Source organism: Oncorhynchus mykiss, chromosome 12 (assembly GCF_057628025.1).
Source record: "Oncorhynchus mykiss isolate SJ-2025 chromosome 12, ASM5762802v1, whole genome shotgun sequence".
Lineage (NCBI taxonomy): Eukaryota > Metazoa > Chordata > Actinopteri > Salmoniformes > Salmonidae > Oncorhynchus > Oncorhynchus mykiss.
The window spans coordinates 87811410-87830139 of NC_143033.1; the positions used below are offsets into that span (position 1 = coordinate 87811410).

General features: G+C 44.8%; 2 protein-coding genes across 4 annotated transcripts; one reads left to right on the top strand and one right to left on the bottom strand.

Annotated features, from left to right (window-relative positions):
- Window positions 1-11314: 11314 nt before the first annotated feature.
- LOC110538692 (mitochondrial import inner membrane translocase subunit Tim29) lies at window positions 11315-13943 on the bottom strand. 2 transcript variants are annotated; one of them, XM_090193907.1, is made up of 3 exons: window positions 13855-13923; window positions 13425-13578; window positions 11315-12917 (listed from the first exon to the last, which is right to left on the bottom strand). In XM_090193907.1, the coding sequence occupies exons 2-3, from the start codon at window positions 13531-13533 to the stop codon at window positions 12130-12132; spliced, it is 897 nt and encodes a 298-aa protein (XP_090050033.1). In that variant the 5' UTR covers window positions 13534-13578; window positions 13855-13923; the 3' UTR covers window positions 11315-12129. The 2 variants fall into 2 exon arrangements, with proteins under 2 accessions (XP_090050033.1, XP_021481340.3); XM_021625665.3 differs by having other exon boundaries at window positions 11318-12917; window positions 13425-13609; window positions 13855-13943.
- LOC110538693 (protein YIPF1) lies at window positions 13872-18525 on the top strand. 2 transcript variants are annotated; one of them, XM_021625668.3, is made up of 9 exons: window positions 13872-14233; window positions 14514-14579; window positions 14732-14880; window positions 15012-15092; window positions 15246-15333; window positions 15534-15650; window positions 15837-16003; window positions 16250-16432; window positions 16719-18525. In XM_021625668.3, exons 2-9 carry the CDS (start codon window positions 14549-14551, stop codon window positions 16806-16808), a joined length of 906 nt encoding a protein of 301 aa, XP_021481343.2. In that variant the 5' UTR covers window positions 13872-14233; window positions 14514-14548; the 3' UTR covers window positions 16809-18525. The 2 variants fall into 2 exon arrangements, with proteins under 2 accessions (XP_021481343.2, XP_021481344.2); XM_021625669.3 differs by having other exon boundaries at window positions 13916-14233; window positions 16250-16366.
- Window positions 18526-18730: the final 205 nt, after the last annotated feature.

Below are 18730 nucleotides of genomic sequence, written 5' to 3' on the forward strand. Positions count from 1 at the left end.
TGGGTATCTGTATAGCACTTTGTGACAACTGCGGATGTAAAATGGCTTTAGAAAATACATTTGACTGAACAAAGTACAGTGGGAAATCCCAAATCTAACTTGCATATAGAATGACATGTATAGATGACAACTCATAAATTGCCATCTATTTCACACACATGCTCCCGAGTGGTGCAGCCGTCTAAGGCACTGCATCTCAGTGCTTGAGGCGTCACTACAGACATCCTGGTTCGAATCCAGACTGTATCACAGCCGGCCCGTGATTAGGAGTCCCATAGGGCGGCGCACAATTGTCCGGGATTGGCCGGTGTAGGCCGTCATTGTAAATAAGAATTTGTTCTTAACTAACTTGCCTAGTTAGATAAAGGTAAAATAAAGAAAGACTTGCCTCCTCTTACCTTATGTTTTGGGAACATGGCAGGGTCCTGTGCAGTGTTTGGTCAGAGGTTCAGACCCAACAAGAAGAGGAGAAGAAGAGAGAGGGAGCAGTAGGTCCTGTGCAGTGTTTGGTCAGAGGTTCAGACCCAGCAAGAGGAGGAGAAGAAGAGAGAGGGAGCGGTAGGTCCTGTGCAGTGTTTGGTCAGAGGTTCAGACCCAGCAAGAGGAGGAGAAGAAGAGAGAGGGAGCGGTAGGTCCTGTGCAGTGTTTGGTCAGAGGTTCAGACCCAGCAAGAGGAGGAGAAGAAGAGAGAGGGAGCGGTAGGTCCTGTGCAGTGTTTGGTCAGAGGTTCAGACCCAGCAAGAGGAGGAGAAGAAGAGAGAGGGAGCGGTAGGTCCTGTGCAGTGTTTGGTCAGAGGTTCAGACCCAGCAAGAGGAGGAGAAGAAGAGAGAGGGAGCGGTAGGTCTTGTTCAGTGTTTGGAGGTTGCTGTGCTGCTGAGTGAGGTATAGCATAGCCACTGTGGGGTTGATCATCTGATTGTGGGGGAGGGGAGAGCGAGTTGAGGGTGAGGGGGGTCACCGGGTAGAGAGAAAGTGGGGCGGGAGGAGAGGAGGAATGGTTGGAAGGAGTAGAGGTAGGGAGGGAGGGAAAAAGCGGGAGGGAGGCTGTCTGGGCAGGGGGGTGTTGATCGATTCCAGGCTTGGCGTTTCTAGACAGGCTGAATGGTCAGAGGTTACCTGGTCTCATTTCCTATGAAAGAGAGGTTGTGTGTGTCTGTCTGGTTTGGCCATGCGTGTGTTTGTCTGTCTTTTCCCGCACTCTTCCTGCATGGGGCTGGGCTGGCTGCTCACATAACAAGATCACATGGACATGCCGCCAGCAACAAACATCTAAATAGATACTAACACCCATGCACACCCCCACTTACACACACAGCTGTATCCTATACACTTATTAAAACCCACGATATACATGTATAATTACCCACGGACATAAACATATACCCAAAACATCTAGGCTATTTATATATTTGCACACATAAACAAACACACATGCATATATTGATAGGCTACATATATACAGGGCTGGACGTAAAATGTTTTAGCCACTTGTCTAACACACACATTTATCCAAACAATTGATTCCCATTCAAAATCCTATTTTCCCTAATCTCTAACTCGAGACCTAACCCCTAACCCTTATTTCTAGCCCTAATCTTAACCTTAACCCTAAACCTAACCCCTAAGCCTAAAAAAGCATTTTTGTTGTGGGGACTGGCCAAATGTCTGAATTATACTTGTTTAACTATCCTTGTGAAGACTTCTGGTCCCAGACTTCTGGTCCACACAAGGATAGGAAAACCAAACCACACAAATTGCAGACAGGGAGAGCCTGCTAATTGCCACCACACAGACAGTGATGGAGTGGGGACACTTAACACTCCACTGTTAGCACAACTCTCTGCTAACAACAACCAAAATAAACATTTAGCATTGACCCTCACACACCCTCACACGCAAACACTTATGTACGCACAAGTCCACACACACACACAGAGCGAAGGGGAAGCCAGGGTTTTACTCGGTCTCTGTCTGATGTTGCTGAACAGCTATGTCAGGGTCAGTGAATTGGTGTGTGTGTGTGTGTGTGTGTGTGTGTGTGTGTGTGTGTGTGTGTGTGTGTGTGTGTGTGTGTGTGTGTGTGTGTGTGTGTGTGTGTGTGTGTGTGTGTGTGTGTGTGTGTGTGTGTGTGTGTGTGTGTGTGTGTGTGATGCGTGTGTGTATATGTGAATGAGAAGACAGATTACAGCCCTTGATGATGGTCTAGGTCTCAGCATTGTGGTGGCTGGAGTGTGAAGTGAGGAAGAGTGGGGGAGGGTCTGAGAGGAAGGATAGGGTCATGACCAACCCCCGTCCCCACTTCTCCTCCCACCTGGGACTTGAATCCATGACCCTATGGTGAATGAGTTCAAGGGAGCCACCGCCATTACTGTAAACTGTGTGTGGGTGTGTGGGTGTGTGTCTGTGTTTCACATGAAGGTTCTGTGTGTTACATACTTGCACAGTCATTTTCAACACAGTCACTAAGTCTGCGTTTACTTTTGTTAGTGTGTGTGCGTGTGCATGTGTGTGCGTGCGTGCACCAGTCCCAATTGAAGTGAATTGCATTAAAGTATTGATCCAGTCTGGGGCAGGTAGACACAGACTCAGTCACCCAGACGAGGGGGAAGGTCCATCACCATTCCCATTACCTCTGACATCTTCATCAATAACCCTCACAACACACACGTTAATGTATTATGCCTAACACTCTAAAACAGACACACATTCAGTGGCATGGATTCAATTAGTACTATCAAACCGACATGGGTGAGACGACAACATGCACTGTCACTACTATCATACTATCATATAACACTCTGAGGTGTGAATGGAAATCACTCACCACAAATAAATTCACTTGCTGGAACTCATACTATTGTGAAAATGTTCTCCATGCATGACTACATAGATGCATATTAAAACACTAGCCATGCAAGCCTCCATTAAATAGCCCCCAGTAGCTGCATCATGCATTAATGTCCAAGCACACAAACAGCCCTTGACACATTTGTCACATCATATTTATGTCTGGTTGTAAGAAACTCTTCCATAGGATGACAATGCACTCAGATGTTATATCCAGATCTATGAAAGTGCTATGTCCTTCCTTACAACATGAAGATATACTTTAAATACAACATTATAAGCAGAATATAAAAATAGTAAATGAATGTAATGATTTAAGATAGATTGCAGGTAGAATGCACTTACCCTCTGTCCTCCTGTGTCCAGCCCCGACACATGCAGCCAGACACTCTGTCTCTCTCTCCTCCTCTCTGCCCCCTCCGTACGCCAAGCCCCGTTTCTCTCCCTCGCCCCGCATTCCTCTATCTCTGTCTATCCCTTCCTTTACCCCCTCTCCTTTACATCCTCTATTCTCCCCATTTGCAAACTCTGATCCCCCTTTCTCTCTCTCTATTCTCACTCATCCGTCTCCTTCACCCCCCCCCCCAGTGCCTCTCCCTGTTTTGTATTTTCTTCCTTCCCCTCCCCGGTCTATTACTCTCTTTCTCTCTCCTTCTTCACCTCTCCAATGTCTTCTTCCTGCTGCTGTAAACTTAACTGCAGACTGTCTGGTGTTTCCATGCCTATGTGTATGTGTATGTGTGTGTGTGTGTGTGTGTGTGTGTGTGTGTGTGTGTGTGTGTGTGTGTGTGTGTGTGTGTGTGTGTGTGTGTGTGTGTGTGTGTGTGTGTGTGTGTGTGTGTGTGTGTGTGTGTGTGTGTGTGTGTGTGTGTGTGTGAGAGAGAGAGAGAGAGAGAGAGAGAAGTGCAAACCAGGACATGCAGCCTGTGTCAGTTTGAATGAATATTGTGTATGCTCTGCTTCTCCCTATTCCCCCTCTCTGCCCCTCCTCCACCCTGTCTCTCTCTCCCTCTCGCGTGTGCTTGCATACTCTCTCTCCCACCTTCAAAACTGTTCACACTCCATTTATATTTATACACATGCCACCCTTAATCCCTGTCATTCCACTATCTTTATTCTTTCTTTCTTTCTTTCTCTTGCACACACGCACACACACACACACACACACTGTATTTATTAACCCCCTTTGTATAATACTATCATGTAAATGCTGCTCTATTCCCAGTCTTTTGTAACTGAAAGACTGTAGACTCACAGGCATGTCATTATTTATTGGGAGATATTTGGAGCTATGATGTTTCCTTTTGTAGTCGTACTACTTTGATAAAGAAACTAAAACAAATCTAAATTCAGCCATGTGCCAAAAAAGGGCAAGTGAAACAAAAAATACTGTTACTTGTGTTATGTATCTTCCATAGAGTTTGGATGGATGCATTGGTTCAAATTTTATGAATCTAATTTGCATGAAATAAAACTAACCAAAGCCGAACACAAAGAAAAAATAAGCTTGCTGTTGTGGGATAAACCTAAAAACAGAACAATTCCCCCGCGTTATTGATAAACCTCTCCTACAATATCATTGTTCCTCTACTCTTCCTCCTGCTCTCTACCCCTCTCTCCATCATCCGCTCTCCTTCCTTAGTTACATATTGATTAGTTAGTGTGTATGGGGCTGGTGCTGCTGTGGTCATTGAGGCCAACATGGTGGCCAGACAATCACCTAAAGAATTATGTGAAAAAGATATGGGACAACAATACCAACATTCTCCGGAGACTATTCCTGTACTGGTGAGTGGAACTGGATAAGAGCTTTTCCTTGTTCCAGTGTCTCTCAACCTTGGGCCATGCGGGACCGGACATGATATTGCTGTTCTTTCTTTGTGGACCACTTACATTGCAACAAACACTTGAGAGTTCACTAAATCTGTATAAGATCTGGCAAACCAAAAGAGCAGCAGAGGAACATCGCTTTAGTCTATGACATCATGGTCGTCCTCTCCTGATCCATGTATAGAATATGAGGCTGAATATCCTGTACATCTGGTCCTGTCCTAATCCTATAGACCTGCAACTTGGACTGAGGGGTAGGCGTAACATAGTAAATGAAAATCCGGGCCACTGAAATTAGTATGATATGTTATGTTTGGTATTGTCACGGATCCCTCCGGAACTTTCATTACGCACACCTGTCCCCTATTCTCACTGATTAGTACTTAAATTTGCCCTTTGGTATAAATTTTATAAATTTGCCCTTTGGTTTCCATTGGGCTGTCGATTATTGTTACTATGTCCGTTGGTGCGTGTGAGTACCTGTGCTGTGTGTTTTGGCCTTCATGCCATTGTGGATTGCGCAGATGATTACGGGTCGTGTCCAGTGTGTTAATTATTGTGCGCGTGTGTTATTTATCAGAGGTACTCCTCACTCTTTTGTTTGAGTTTCTACCCTGTGTTTTTGTTACGTGTTTGTTTGGTCTTCGTCCTCGTGCCTTTACACGGCACGCCATAATTTGGGGCTTAATAAAAAACCTTATTACGCGTTCCTGTGTCTGTCTCCCGAATCATTTAAGCCAACGTGACAGGTATGGTATGTATTCATTTGTGAATGTCCATCATCCATTTTGTATGATATGTTACAAATGACAATTTGTATGATATGTTATGAATTAAAATTAATATGACAAACCAGAAATGGTTTTCCAGTAGATTATTATTGTTCAAAAATGGCCTTTTTGCCTTTATACAGATTACAACTTCTCATTTCCTACTAATTGAAAATGAAATTTTGTTTAAAGTATCGCCCTTTCTTAAACAAGCCATACAATTTCAGTTTTATCCTCCAGAAAAGATAGAACAAATATTACAACAAATGTTATGATTAAATTCAAATATACTGATTAATAAAAAAATGTTTGTTATGGAAAAAAATGTTTAAATATGGTATTATATTTGTTAATGTTATGAATAGAAACGGAGGAGTTGTCACATATTCCCATATATTTTCAATAACTGCATATCTGCTCAATCCAAATTTACAACCAATTGATTGCAGCACTACCACAAAACTGGAGGAGGCAAGTGGAAAACGGAGAAGGTAGGGAACTTGTTTGCCTGCCATATATTAAAGATACAAATTGGCTGAAAGGAACTGGCATAAATAGAATACTAGACCAGTTTCATCTGAGGATAAAAATGTTGACAGTTGCGCCATACAGGGTGCAACATAAATAGGAGGAACTTTTGTACCAATTCCATGGCATATGGTTTATGAACTGGTACAACAAACTACACTTGATTCAACACTTAAAGAGTTTTTCAATTTAAATTATTATATACAATTATTGCCACCAATAGATTGCTATATATATGAGGCATACAACAATCTCAGCTCTGTAGATTTTGTTGCAAAGAGACAGAATCAATAGTTCATTTATTCTGGTATTGATCCTATGTAGCTTGTTTCTGGTCACAGGTTCAAGAATGGTTAAAAAAATCACAACATGCAATTAAAATGAACCTTACAAATAGCAACGTTGGGCGATTTGGAGAGCCATAGTCAGCCAATTAATAATATAATAATACTCATAGGAAAGGTTTTCACCTTAAGCTCACAACCTGTGGATAAAATATGAAAGGTTCAAACATTTTGTAAAACATCACTGCACAATTGAAAAATATTTGGCACATGAAAACCAAACGAGGGTGGTCTATGGTGATAGGTGGGATGGGCTGAGAGTGGCTGAGGGTTGGGATTAAAAAGTTTATGTTTGGTTAGGGAATTATTGTATTGTAATGTGATTGCTTTATATAAAAGTACCATGTATGTAAAATGTGTATGTAACATGTATGTATATGTAGCCAAAAACCTGTAAAAAAAACAAAGACATTTGTCCTCTGAAGGGGGGGGGGGGGGGGGGGTGGTAGAGGGGTTAACACAATTTTAAACTCAGCAACTTCTATGCTAGCTTTGAGGCAAGCAACACTGAGGCATGCATGAGAGCACCAGCTGTTCCAGGCGACTGTGTGATCACGCTCTCCGTAGCCGATGTGAGTAAGACCTTTAAACAGGTCAACATACACAAGGCTGCGGGGTCCAGACGGATTACCAGGACATGTGCTTCGGGCATATGCTGACCAACTGGCAGGTGTCTTCACTGACATTTTCAACATGTCCATGATTGAGTCTGTAATACCAACATGTTTCAAGCAGACCACCATAGTCCCTGTGCCCAAGAACACAAAGGCAACCTGCCTAAATGACTACAGATCTGTAGCACTCACATCCGTAGCCATGAAGTGCTTTGAAAGGTTGGTAATTGCTCACATCAACACCATTATCCCAGAAACCCTAGACCCACTCCAATTTGCATACCGCCCAAACAGATCCACAGATGATGCAATTTCTATTGCACTCCACACTGCCCTTTCCCACCTGGACAAAAGGAACACTGAGAATGCTATTAATTGACTCCAGCTCAGCGTTCAACACCATAGTACCCTCAAAGCTCATCACTAAGTTAAGGATCCTGGGACTAAACACCTCCATCTGCAACTGGATCCTGGACTTCCTGACGGGCCACCCCCAGGTGGTGAGGGTAGGTAGCAACACATCTGCCACGCTGATCCTCAACACTGGAGCTCCCCAGGGGTGTGTGCTCAGTCCCCTCCTGTACTCCCTGTTCACTCATGACTGCATGGCCAGGCATGACTCCAACACCATCATTAAGTTAGCAGACGACACAACAGTGGTAAGCCTGATCACAGACAACGACGAGACAGCCAAAAGGGAGGAGGTCAGAGACCTGGTCGGGTGGTGCCAGAATAACAACCTATCCCTCAATGTAACCAAGACTAAGGAGATTGTTGTGGACTACAGGAAAAGGGGGACCGAGCACGCACCCATTCTCATCGACGGGGCTGCAGTGGATAGGTTGAGAGCTTCAAGTTCCTTGGTGTCCAGATCAACAACAAACTAGAATGGTCCAAACACACCAAGACAGTCATGAAGAGGGCACGACAAAGCCTATTCCCCCTCAGGAAACTAAAAAGATTTGGCATGGGTCCTGAGACCCTCAAAAGGTTCTACAGCTGCAACATCGAGAATCACTGCCTGGTATGGCAAATGCTCGGCCGCTGACCGCAAGGCACTACAGAGGGTATTGCGTACGGCGCAGTACATCCCTGGGGCTAAGCTGCCTGCCATCCAGGACCTCTACACCAGGCGGTGTCAGAGGAAGGCCCTAAAAATTGTTAAAGACCCCAGCCATAGACTGTTCTCTCTACTACCGCATGGCAAGCGGTATCGGAGTGCCAAGTCTAGGACAAAAAGGCTTCTCAACAGTTTTTACCCCCAGGCCATAAGACTCTTGAACAGGTAATCAAATGGCTACCCGGACTATTTGCATTGTGTGCCCCCCCCACCCCTCTTTTTACGCTGCTGCTACTCTGTTTATCATATATGAATAGTCACTTTAACTATACACTCATGTACATACTACCTAAATTGGGCCGACCAACCAGAGACAGTGGCTAACCGGGCTATCTGCATTGTGTCCCACCACCCGCCAAACCCCTATTTTACGCTACTGCTACTCTCTGTTCATCATATATGCATAGTCACTTTAACCATATCTACATGTACATACTACTTCAATCAGCCTGACTAACCGGTGTCTGTATGTAGCCTCGCTACTGTTATAGCCTCGCTACTGTATATAGCCTCACTACTGTATATGGCCTGTCTTTTTACTGTTGTTTTATTTCTTTACCTACCTATTGTTCACCTAATAGCTTTTTTGCACTATTGGTTAGAGCCTGTAAGTAAGCATTTCACTGTAAGGTCTACACCTGTTGTATTCAGCGCACCTGACAAATAAACTTTGATTTGATTTGAAGAAATGTCCTCTCACTGTCAACTGCGTTTATTTTCAGCAAACTTAACATGTGTAAATATTTGTATGAACATAACAGATTCACCAACTGAGACATAAACTGAACAAGTTCCACAGACATGTGACTAAAAGAAATAAACCAAACGAAACATATCATACTAATTTGAGTGTCCCAGATGTTCCTTTACTATGTTGTTTCCAGTCTATGAGACCAGCCTGATTGACCAGCAGTGGTCATCTGCTGATAGACCACACAAACTGACAATGACAACACTGACCCCTCTGGTAGAGAGAATGACCATCAGCAGTCAATGGAGGAGAGAGGGATGGGGTTGGGAGTCACGGTCGAAAGGGGGCATCGGGGAAGGATGAGAGGAGGGGAAAGGGGATTGAGAGACGGCTGGGTGGAAGGATGAGAGGAGGGGAAAGGGGATTGAGAGACAGCTGTGTGGAATGATGAGAGGAGGGGAAAGGGGATTGAGAGACGGCTGGGTGGAAGGATGAGAGGAGGGGAAAGGGGATTGAGAGACGGCTGGGTGGAAGGATGAGAGGAGGGGAAAGGGGATTGAGAGACGGCTGGGTGGAAGGATGAGAGGAGGGGAAAGGGGATTGAGAGACGGCTGGGTGGAAGGATGAGAGGAGGGGAAAGGGGATTGAGAGACGGCTGGGTGGAAGGATGAGAGGAGGGGAAAGGGGATTGAGAGACGGCTGGGTGGAAGGATGAGAGGAGGGGAAAGGGGATTGAGAGACGGCTGGGTGGAAGGATGAGAGGAGGGGAAAGGGGATTGAGAGACAGCTGGGTGGAAGGATGAGAGGAAGGGAAAGGGGATTGAGAGACGGCTGGGTGGTAGGATGAGAGGAGGGGAAAGGGGATTGAGAGACGGCGGGTGGAAGGATGTAAGATAATAGAGTGATGATGGATGACAGGAATTCCACACTGATTAAAACAGTTTTAGTAGATTTCATGTTCTTACCCATTTATGTCTAAGAGATTGTAGACTGGTATTATCACTAACGGGATTTACTTGACCATAGAAATATAATCTCATTCTAGTTCTGTGGACTTGACACACATAAACAGAGTGTATGAGTACCTGCATCCATCCCAAAACAAGGCTGTTTGGTTTGAATAATTTGTATTATTCATGAGCATTAGGTTTGACAAGGGGTTTTGAACCATAAAATATTCATCCTTCTACTAAGGCAGTTCTGATCCAGAACACCTGTCTCTCGTAGGTGACATTCGACCGTCCTCACCAGTGGTTTGTAAATGACAATTGTTTCACCTCTTGACCCCTTTGGGCTCCGGAGTGGCACAGCGGTCTAAGGCACTGCATCTCAGTGCTAGAGGCGTCACTGCAGTCCCTGGTTTGAATCCAGGCTGGATCATATCCGGACATGACTGGGAGTCCCATAGGGCGGCGCACAATGGGCACAGCGTCATCTGGGTTTGGCCGGGGTAGGCCGTCATTGTAAATAAGAATTTGTTCTTAACAGACTTGCCTAGTTAAATAAATACAAAATAAGGTCCGTTTCAGGTTAGTCTTTGGTTCCATCCTGGGGTTGGATTACAAAGAATCGGGACCTCAGGGGTCGAGATCCAAGAGGGGGCCAACTTCAGGGCAGGCCCTCAGTCACCTTTTGAAACTCGTACTCTGATAACTGCTGCCTGAGTATTTGCAAGTAGCCATCATCCAGATACAATAATGTTGCTGAGCTGCTCAGAGATATCATGCACATCTGGCATGCGCTGAGTGAGATGTAGGCTGCATATATGTCTAGACATGTTTGAGTACGTTTGAGTCTAGTTCTGTTTGCGCATGTTTGAGAGTCTAGTTCTGTTTAAGCAATTTTTGAGAGTCTAGTTCTGTTTGAGGATGTTTGAGAGTCTAGTTGTTTGTGTGAGAGACTATTAGTCCACCTTGACTCGTGTTGCAGACCTCAATAGCTCCCTGTCCGTGTGTGAATGGCCCCTGATCACGATGAATGATCCTATCCTAAAGATCAGATGGCGATCAGTAACTGGAGCCAAAGCAGGATCAGTGTCAAGACAACAGCAGGATCAATAACAGACATGAACAGAGAGAGAAGAGAGATGGAGTGAAAGAGAGAGAGAAGGGTATGAGAGATTAATCTGGAGAGGATTTTTCCACAAAATGAGTTAAGCTCCACAATGATAAGGGAGGTTGGTCAAAGGCAATACGATAAATGGAATAATTACTCTCAAACGTTAGGAAGAAAGGATGCCCATTCTATCTGCCTGAAGGGCAACACAGCAATACACAGCTTCTATAATCCCAGGAAGAAGCGGCAGCAAAAATACTGATGGACTTACCTCAGGGAGACAAACATGCACTTCTTATGGAAGAAGTCACACACTGAGAATTAATGCTACTGTGATATTAGTCCTGAGGAGGAAAGTATTGAAAAACAGTCTGGACTGGAGGAATCAAAAATTGCTACATGTTCCACTTAAATGTAAAATCTTGGTATATTCTTCCCTGGATAGTGCCTCTGCTTTGTCTAAGATCAAATCATGGGGAGGTATTCAGAGTAAATGATCATCACAAAACTCAAATTCTTACAATAGTACTTTAATTTGACAATAATTAATAAATCCAGACCATTTAGAGGAGGTTTATTGTATTGTTAAAGACGTGCTCCGGAACTTTGGCGACTTCTAACTATTTTTTAAACCTCCCGCTTTGGGCTGGATGTGTCAATGTGTAGTTCATACAGGCATAATCTATGAGCAGAATTACTGTTTCACCTCAATTAACCACGAAATCCCTAGTTTGAAAGCAACTGTTTTCCTGGAAGCTGTGCTCCGCCATTTTCCTACATTTTCCCCCACATGGGCCAGCCCCCTAACAATTCTAGTTCTAGCTAATGAGCTTCAGCCCCTCACTATTTTAGTGACAGCTAACAAGATGCACACAGCAGAACGAGAGCAATGACATGGTGCACATGTGACGTAGTACGCCATTTCCGGGGACTACTTTTAGCTTGTGAGCGCTACTTTCAGAACTACTGGCTAAAACGAATTCAAAAGGGCCAGAGAATATCAAGTTTTGTAGTGGCTGTTTAGAGAATCTCTTTAACATGTTGCTGACCATGGCATCAATTATCATATCTCAGTATAGAGCACTATATACCAAATAAGTATCATTAGTAAACTGTTAACAGTAATTTATTTAACATCATGTCATGTGTAGCTATAGTCCAGAGTGTTAATAGGCTTGGGCGCTATATAACACATTAAACAGTGCAGAAGGTACTCTTATACACACATATCATCTTGTCAACATCCAATAAATATGTCCTTTCAGAGATTCTTGTTCAGCCATCTCATTATGTGTGAGTCCATTAGGCCTTTGCTTGAGCTTGTGTCTGCTACTCCTGTGTCTCAGTCTCTGTCAGCGTCAGCTCCTGTGGTTCTGGGTCAGGTAGCTCCTGTGGTTCTGGGTCAGGTAGCTCCTGTGGTTGAGCTACAATGCCTGTCTTTATTTTTATTGTTTCTACAAGATCTAAACTATGCATCTTTATCTGTTCTACAATGCCCCCCTCCTCCTCTACGGCTGCCGATGCCTTTTCCTCATTCTCCTCCGTCTTCAGAGGCATCCATGACTCTTTGTGCAGCCTCTCGTTATTCTCCACCCCCTGGACACCAGGGGGCACTGTGGCGGCCATAGCAGGCGGCAGCTGCTTGAACTCTTCGTCGTTCACATCATAGTCCTTCATCTTATGGTCCAGGATCCACCAGCGACCTGCGAAACCAACGTCCAGTACCCGCGTGTGGAGCTCCCTCCAGGGGATAGAGAGGTTGGAGCACTGGGCCTCGTAAAGACTGGCGTCCGGGTTATAATCGGCAAAGTAGGTGAGTGAGACCACTCCCAGGCTGAGGTGACGTAACCTTCCCTCGTTACGAAGCTTCGCCAGCTTCTGCACGTGCCCATCCGATGTTCCACTGCGTATCCACGGCGTCAGGAGCCCGAGCTGATTGGCTGTATCCAGGACGGTGGTCTCGAAGGAGGCGTCGTCTGGGTTTGTGTAGATGCAGGTGCCAGCTCCACCCAGAAGGCTCAGATAGATGGAAGCTTTGATTGGCCTCTCCCACGCGCCCACCACAATCTCACGACACGCCTCCTTGTAGTCTCTGGACATGCCGCTAAACCACACACCTGATTGAGAGGGGAGAGAATTGTGAGAAAAAGACAGCATTCACACAAGATAAGATAGATAGTTTACTAAAACAAAGGCAAAACAGACTGACACCATAACCCTAGACATGGTAGTGAGGCATGCACACAATTATAATGTTTTGTGTGCCAACACTGTATTGTATTGCATTGCATCTCCAAACTGATGGGGATTGTCTCAGAGAGAGGTCACAGCAATAACCTGTCACGTACCTTCCTCCACCCTGTGATTGCAAGCAGGGGCAACTGTGAAGGATCAACAGCTAACAAACAATGCCTTTACATAGACGTGTATGAAGTATATTTTCAAATCTAACTTGTGTAAAAGCCACAACGTGATACAGTTTGTTTGAAGGTAATGTCACATAATCTGATAACCTAATGAATGACTTTGGCAAGACCGTTAAGGAAGAAAGATCATGAGTTCGTTCAGGTTCGTAAAGGCGTGGTGGGCTAACACAGCAACCAAGAGATAGGTCGATTTCTTACCCAATTTGCTATTTTTCAACCTCTCCCATCGGGTGCCATTAACGGGTGCTGCTCCTGCTTCTGCTACAGAGGTGGAGCACCATCTCCTGAGCACCCACGAGGCAGCCATGTCCGTCAGACAGAAGCCGATCGTTCCCGGAAGTTCACATTCGGACTGGCTCGGACCGGAAAAACACAGCGGGTCGGAAAATACATTAATTTCCAAAGTGAAAAAATTGAATTTATTGAGACAAAATGGCATGTCAGTGAAAAGTTGTATTATTATTATTTTTCCCGTAAAAAAAAACAAATATCCAATATCCAGTTCTGCTTAAAAAGAATGTCATTAAATCCCTGTAATATCATTATAAAGTAATAAATATAATGTAAGTACAAATGTTTGTTTTTTTTAACATTCGGATAACACCCATATTACAAAGAAAACACTCACATTTGGCGCACCGCATTATCTTCCGCCTGTACCTGGTCACGTGAACATGATAATCCGACTTGAGCCAACACAGGATCCGTTGTGTACATAAGGTGACGTGGAACAGGCGAGTGATAATGAGAATTTAGTGCACCGTAGTTGAAATTAACACCATTAGCTAGCTAGTTTATTCAGACATCCAACGCAGTACACGTTTAAAAAAAAAAAATGTTAACTATGTGCTGCTGTTGTTAGGTGAGTTGATATTGAGATATAAAGCGAGAAAACAGTGCTAGCTCGACAGCTGTCAGGCTAGCGAGGTGGTCGTGTCAGCATTGCTAACATAGCTGACTGGCTCGCATTGCGGATACAACACAACAGAACCTCCTGCGACAAACAGGTAAGTCTCGGATCACGACGGTCAACGTATGACTATAAATCTGAAGCTAGCTAGCTAGAGCTAAACTATAGGCATAAACATGACAGATTAAAAAATTGCACCTGCATATTCGATGAAGGATGCCTACACATGTTGTTACGTATGCTTTAGAAGGCAGCCAACAAAGAGAACATATTGTCCATATGTAGCAAAAGCTAGCAGGCTACCCTATCTGGGAGAAGAACACAGACTGTTGCCATACGTTAGACTCAACAGTTCTCATAGACTCATCTCCTTCCAGGTCTTGCATGAGGTGGTCATCTTTCCAGAGTTACCATGGCGAGTCCAGATGATCTTAAGTTCCAAGGTGAGGCTCCCATCCTCCTCTCTCTGTTTATCCCCTTTCACCTCATCTTCACTCTTCCCTTCTCTCCTTGTCTCTACATCTGTCACTGCCACTGTCCCGCACCTCCTCTCTCATTCCCTCACTCTAACCTCCTCTGTCTTCCTCTCCTCTAGAGTTTGAGGAGGCCACTGACCTATTGTTAGCAGACCCTGGGGCCTCCACCCTCAGTATGTCTAGCTCCAGCAGTATGGCCCTGGCCGGTGCCACTGGGGACATCAAACTGGACATGTCCGATGATGAGGGACAGGAGGAGAGTTCAGAGGTCAGGACGATGAATGAGTCCAATCACATTGCTACATTAATAATCTGAAATTTTGCCTTTGTAATGACGTTTGCACAAACAGCCAAAAACCAAGCAATATGGGGATAACTGATTGACATTACTGTTTACAGCTCCTAAGAGGGGAGAAACAAACTAGCGGTTTCTGGACCTTTGAGTACTACCAGTCGTTCTTCAATGTGGATACAATGCAGGTACAATATGCTTGAAATAACAGTTTAATCTGCACTCATGTGACTGGCCTATATGTTGCTGTTTCACATCTTCCATATAGAAACTGTAAATGTAGTGGTGTTAGTTGCTGTACAATGTCCATTGGTTGACTGACTTCCTATCATGGGATGCAGGTGCTGGACAGGGTCAAGGGGTCGGTGATGCATTTACCAGGACGGAACTTCATCAAACACACCCTCCAGTCGAGTCCAGATTTGTATGGTAATGGGACACAAATCACCACTATAGCTTAGATACAATTGTTCCTAGATAGTTAGATCTGAATTCGAATGGACCTTAGAATGTTAACTTTTATTGCCGTAAAACTGGACGACAGTTTGCCAAACTCTGCATATCTTAGGTTGTAATGTGAACCACCTCTACCCAGACTAACCTTACCTCCTGGTTCCCCGTATGTCCAGGTCCCTTCTGGATCTGTGTGACGCTGGTGTTCTCTCTGGCCATCAGTGGAAACCTGTCCACCTTCCTGAACTCTCTGGGGAGCCCCCATTACCACTACAGACCCCAGTTCCACAGAGGTATGGTACCTGGGGGTTACAGCGTGGCTCCTTATCAATGGTTTCATGTGAGATTTGCTATGTAAACATAAAGGGGATTGTTGACTGTTTTCTCTTTACATTTCAGCACAGAGGCCTTTTTCAAGACCACGTTATATTACATGCAATAGCAGTGTTGATGTTGATTGCTTTTTCTCACTCCCTCAGTGACAATAGCTGCTGTAGTGATCTTCCTGTATGCCTGGCTGGTGCCCCTGGGTGTATGGGGTTTCCTGACCTGGAGGCAGAGGGAGGAGAGGCAGCAGAGTGGTTACTCCTTCCTGGAGACAGTGTGTGTCTACGGCTACTCCCTCTTCATCTACATCCCCACCTCAGTGAGTCAGCAGACACACTAGTGAATGTCTGGGTTGTATTCAGCTAGCAAAACATACTAATCCCCTAGCTAAATGTTTTGCAATGGAAAATGAAGTTCAGATGGTACCTACTTTACGGTTTCATAGTTTTCTTTCGTTTTTGTGCCTAGTGAATATGACCCTTTCCTTTATAGTATATTTCTATCTGATTGGGACCCAATCCAAACATTTTATTCTCAAGTAACAAACCAATCACCTCCCTCTCAGGTGTTGTGGATCTTACCATTCGAATGGCTCCGATGGCTCCTCATCCTGGTCGCCATGGTGATCTCTGGGTCGGTCCTGGTGCTCACCTTCTGGCCTGTCGTCCGTGATGACACCAAGGTGACTGCTTTTGCCACCGTGGCAACAATCGTTGTTCTCCATGCACTGCTATCAATTGGCTGCAAGGTAAGAGCCCACTATAAGTGCTATGGGTAATAGTTACCTAGCCCCATCCTCCTAGGCCCTGTTCAAATAATTTGAAGATGAATGGCAGTGATCATGGTCTGACATGAATATAAAGTAGTCCTCATTTCACTTATCCCAAAAAATGTTTGAGCCAGGCCCTAATCATAATCTAAATGGGAATGTCTCATGTCCAACACCCTACTTCAGTCTATGGCTAGCTATAAACCTCATAGTTCTTCGTTAAGTTTCTAACCCTTTATACCTGTCCCTCTATGCTATCTTTCAGATGTATTTCTTCCAGACAGCGACTCACACACCAGTTCCTACACTTGCACCCAACCACACAGCAGCAGTATTGACCAACAAGACCCACTGACCAAGAGGAACCAGAGGGAGGGAGATGTGTCAATGTTTGAGACCACTGGGGAATCTGAAAGGACTAGATAAAATGTTTAGGCTTTTGTTACCTACTCTGTGAGCATTGGAAGAGTAGCTAGCTGGCTTAACCACCAAACGGATGATAGCGATTTCGCCATTGACTAACTACATTGTCGTGTGAGGACTGAGTCGAGAGGGAACGTTGGATGAAATCAGTTTGACACCTGTGTGGATGTTTTTAGCCCAGTGGGTCACACATTATCCAGTCCTTTCAGATCAGAGAAGGGGACGTAGCGCCTGTATACTCCGATGCTCTAGCCAATAATAAGGATACAGAGGACTGACAAGTGGTCAGAAAGGTACCCATAACGTTGTGTTGGAGGTTCTGGATGTGTGAGCCCTACTCTATTATGGACTTCAGCAGCCCATTAAAGTACTGTGTAATTGACTACATATGTTACAAAGAGAAGGGGCAAGGATAGAGGTCTATGAGTAAACAAATTATGGGTTGAGGATTGCATTGGGGGGAAATGTCTTGCTTATGCTGCAGAAATTATTCCGCAAGCCTCCCGGGTGGCGCAGTGGGTAAGGGCGCTGTATTGCAGCGCCAGCTGTGCCATCAGACTCTGGGTTCAGGAGGTCCGTGGGGCGACGCACAATTGGCCTAGCGTCGTCCGGGTTAGGGGGGGGGCTTGGCCGGTAGGCATGTCCTTGTCTCATCGCGCACCAGCGACTCCTGTGGCGGGCCGGGCGCAGTGCGTGCTAACCAAGGTTACCAGGGGCACGGTGTTTCCTCCGACACATTGCTGTGGCTGGCTTCCGGGTTGGATGCGCGCGTTGTGTATCGGAGGACGCATGACTTTCAACCTTCGTCTCTCCCGAGCCCGTACGGGAGTTGTAGCGATGAGACAAAATAGTAGCTACTAAAACAATTGGATACCACGAAATTGGGGAGAGAAAGGGATAAAGAAATGATTCCACTGTAAATTCTGCACTTGTATATTGTAATAAATCAATATTTATCATGGAGAAGTTGGGTGCACCTCAACAGTCAGACTTCCTCTTATCTGCACTAAAAAACGTAAGAAAGGAGGAAGCATATCTGCTCTAACCATGAAGAACTATGAGGTTTATAGCTAGCCATAGACTGAAGTAGGGTGTTGATGACACATGAAACATTTCTCCTGAGGCTCATACAGCTGAGACATTCCCATTTAGATTATGACTAGGGCCTGGTTCAAACATTTTTGTCAGTGCAGATGGAGACCAAGGATGGAGGAGACCAAGGAAAGGAATTCTTTAGACTTGAAATCCTCAGCTGCAGTCTGATCTTCAGATGAGGGAAATGCTGTATGAATGTTTAATGTAATACAGGGGTGGCCAACCTTATCCATAAAGGTGCATGCTTTTGTTCCAGCCAAGCAAAAACGCCTGATTCTACCATCAGACGAGTTGGATCAACATGTATGTTACAGCTTGGCTGGAACCAAGGCCTACTACACCCACGCCAGCCCTCTGAGATTGAAATGGGTTGTCCTAGAACTCAAACCACTCCTATGACTTGGAACGTGTAGTACTGTGCTGACTAATGTATCCACACAACTTTTTCTTTTTGTAGATACTTGTAAATTATAGGGTTTGTCAGTGTATTTAATTATTCTTTCCTCTTTGTTCAGACTTCTGAGTTTGTGTGAATAAACTGTCATTCCAGTCAATTGCTCGTTTTCTTGGTGTTGACTACAGCCCGAGGGCAGGGGTCTCTAACGCCGGTCCTGGAGTGCTGTCTTGGCAGGCTTTTGTTCCAGCACATCTGATTCAATTAAGATTAGCTGGTAGGTACTGGGCTGGGACAAAGGCCTGCACAACTTGGGGCTGGAGATGGTGGATATTTCACAGCCTTCCATCTTATCTACTATTTCA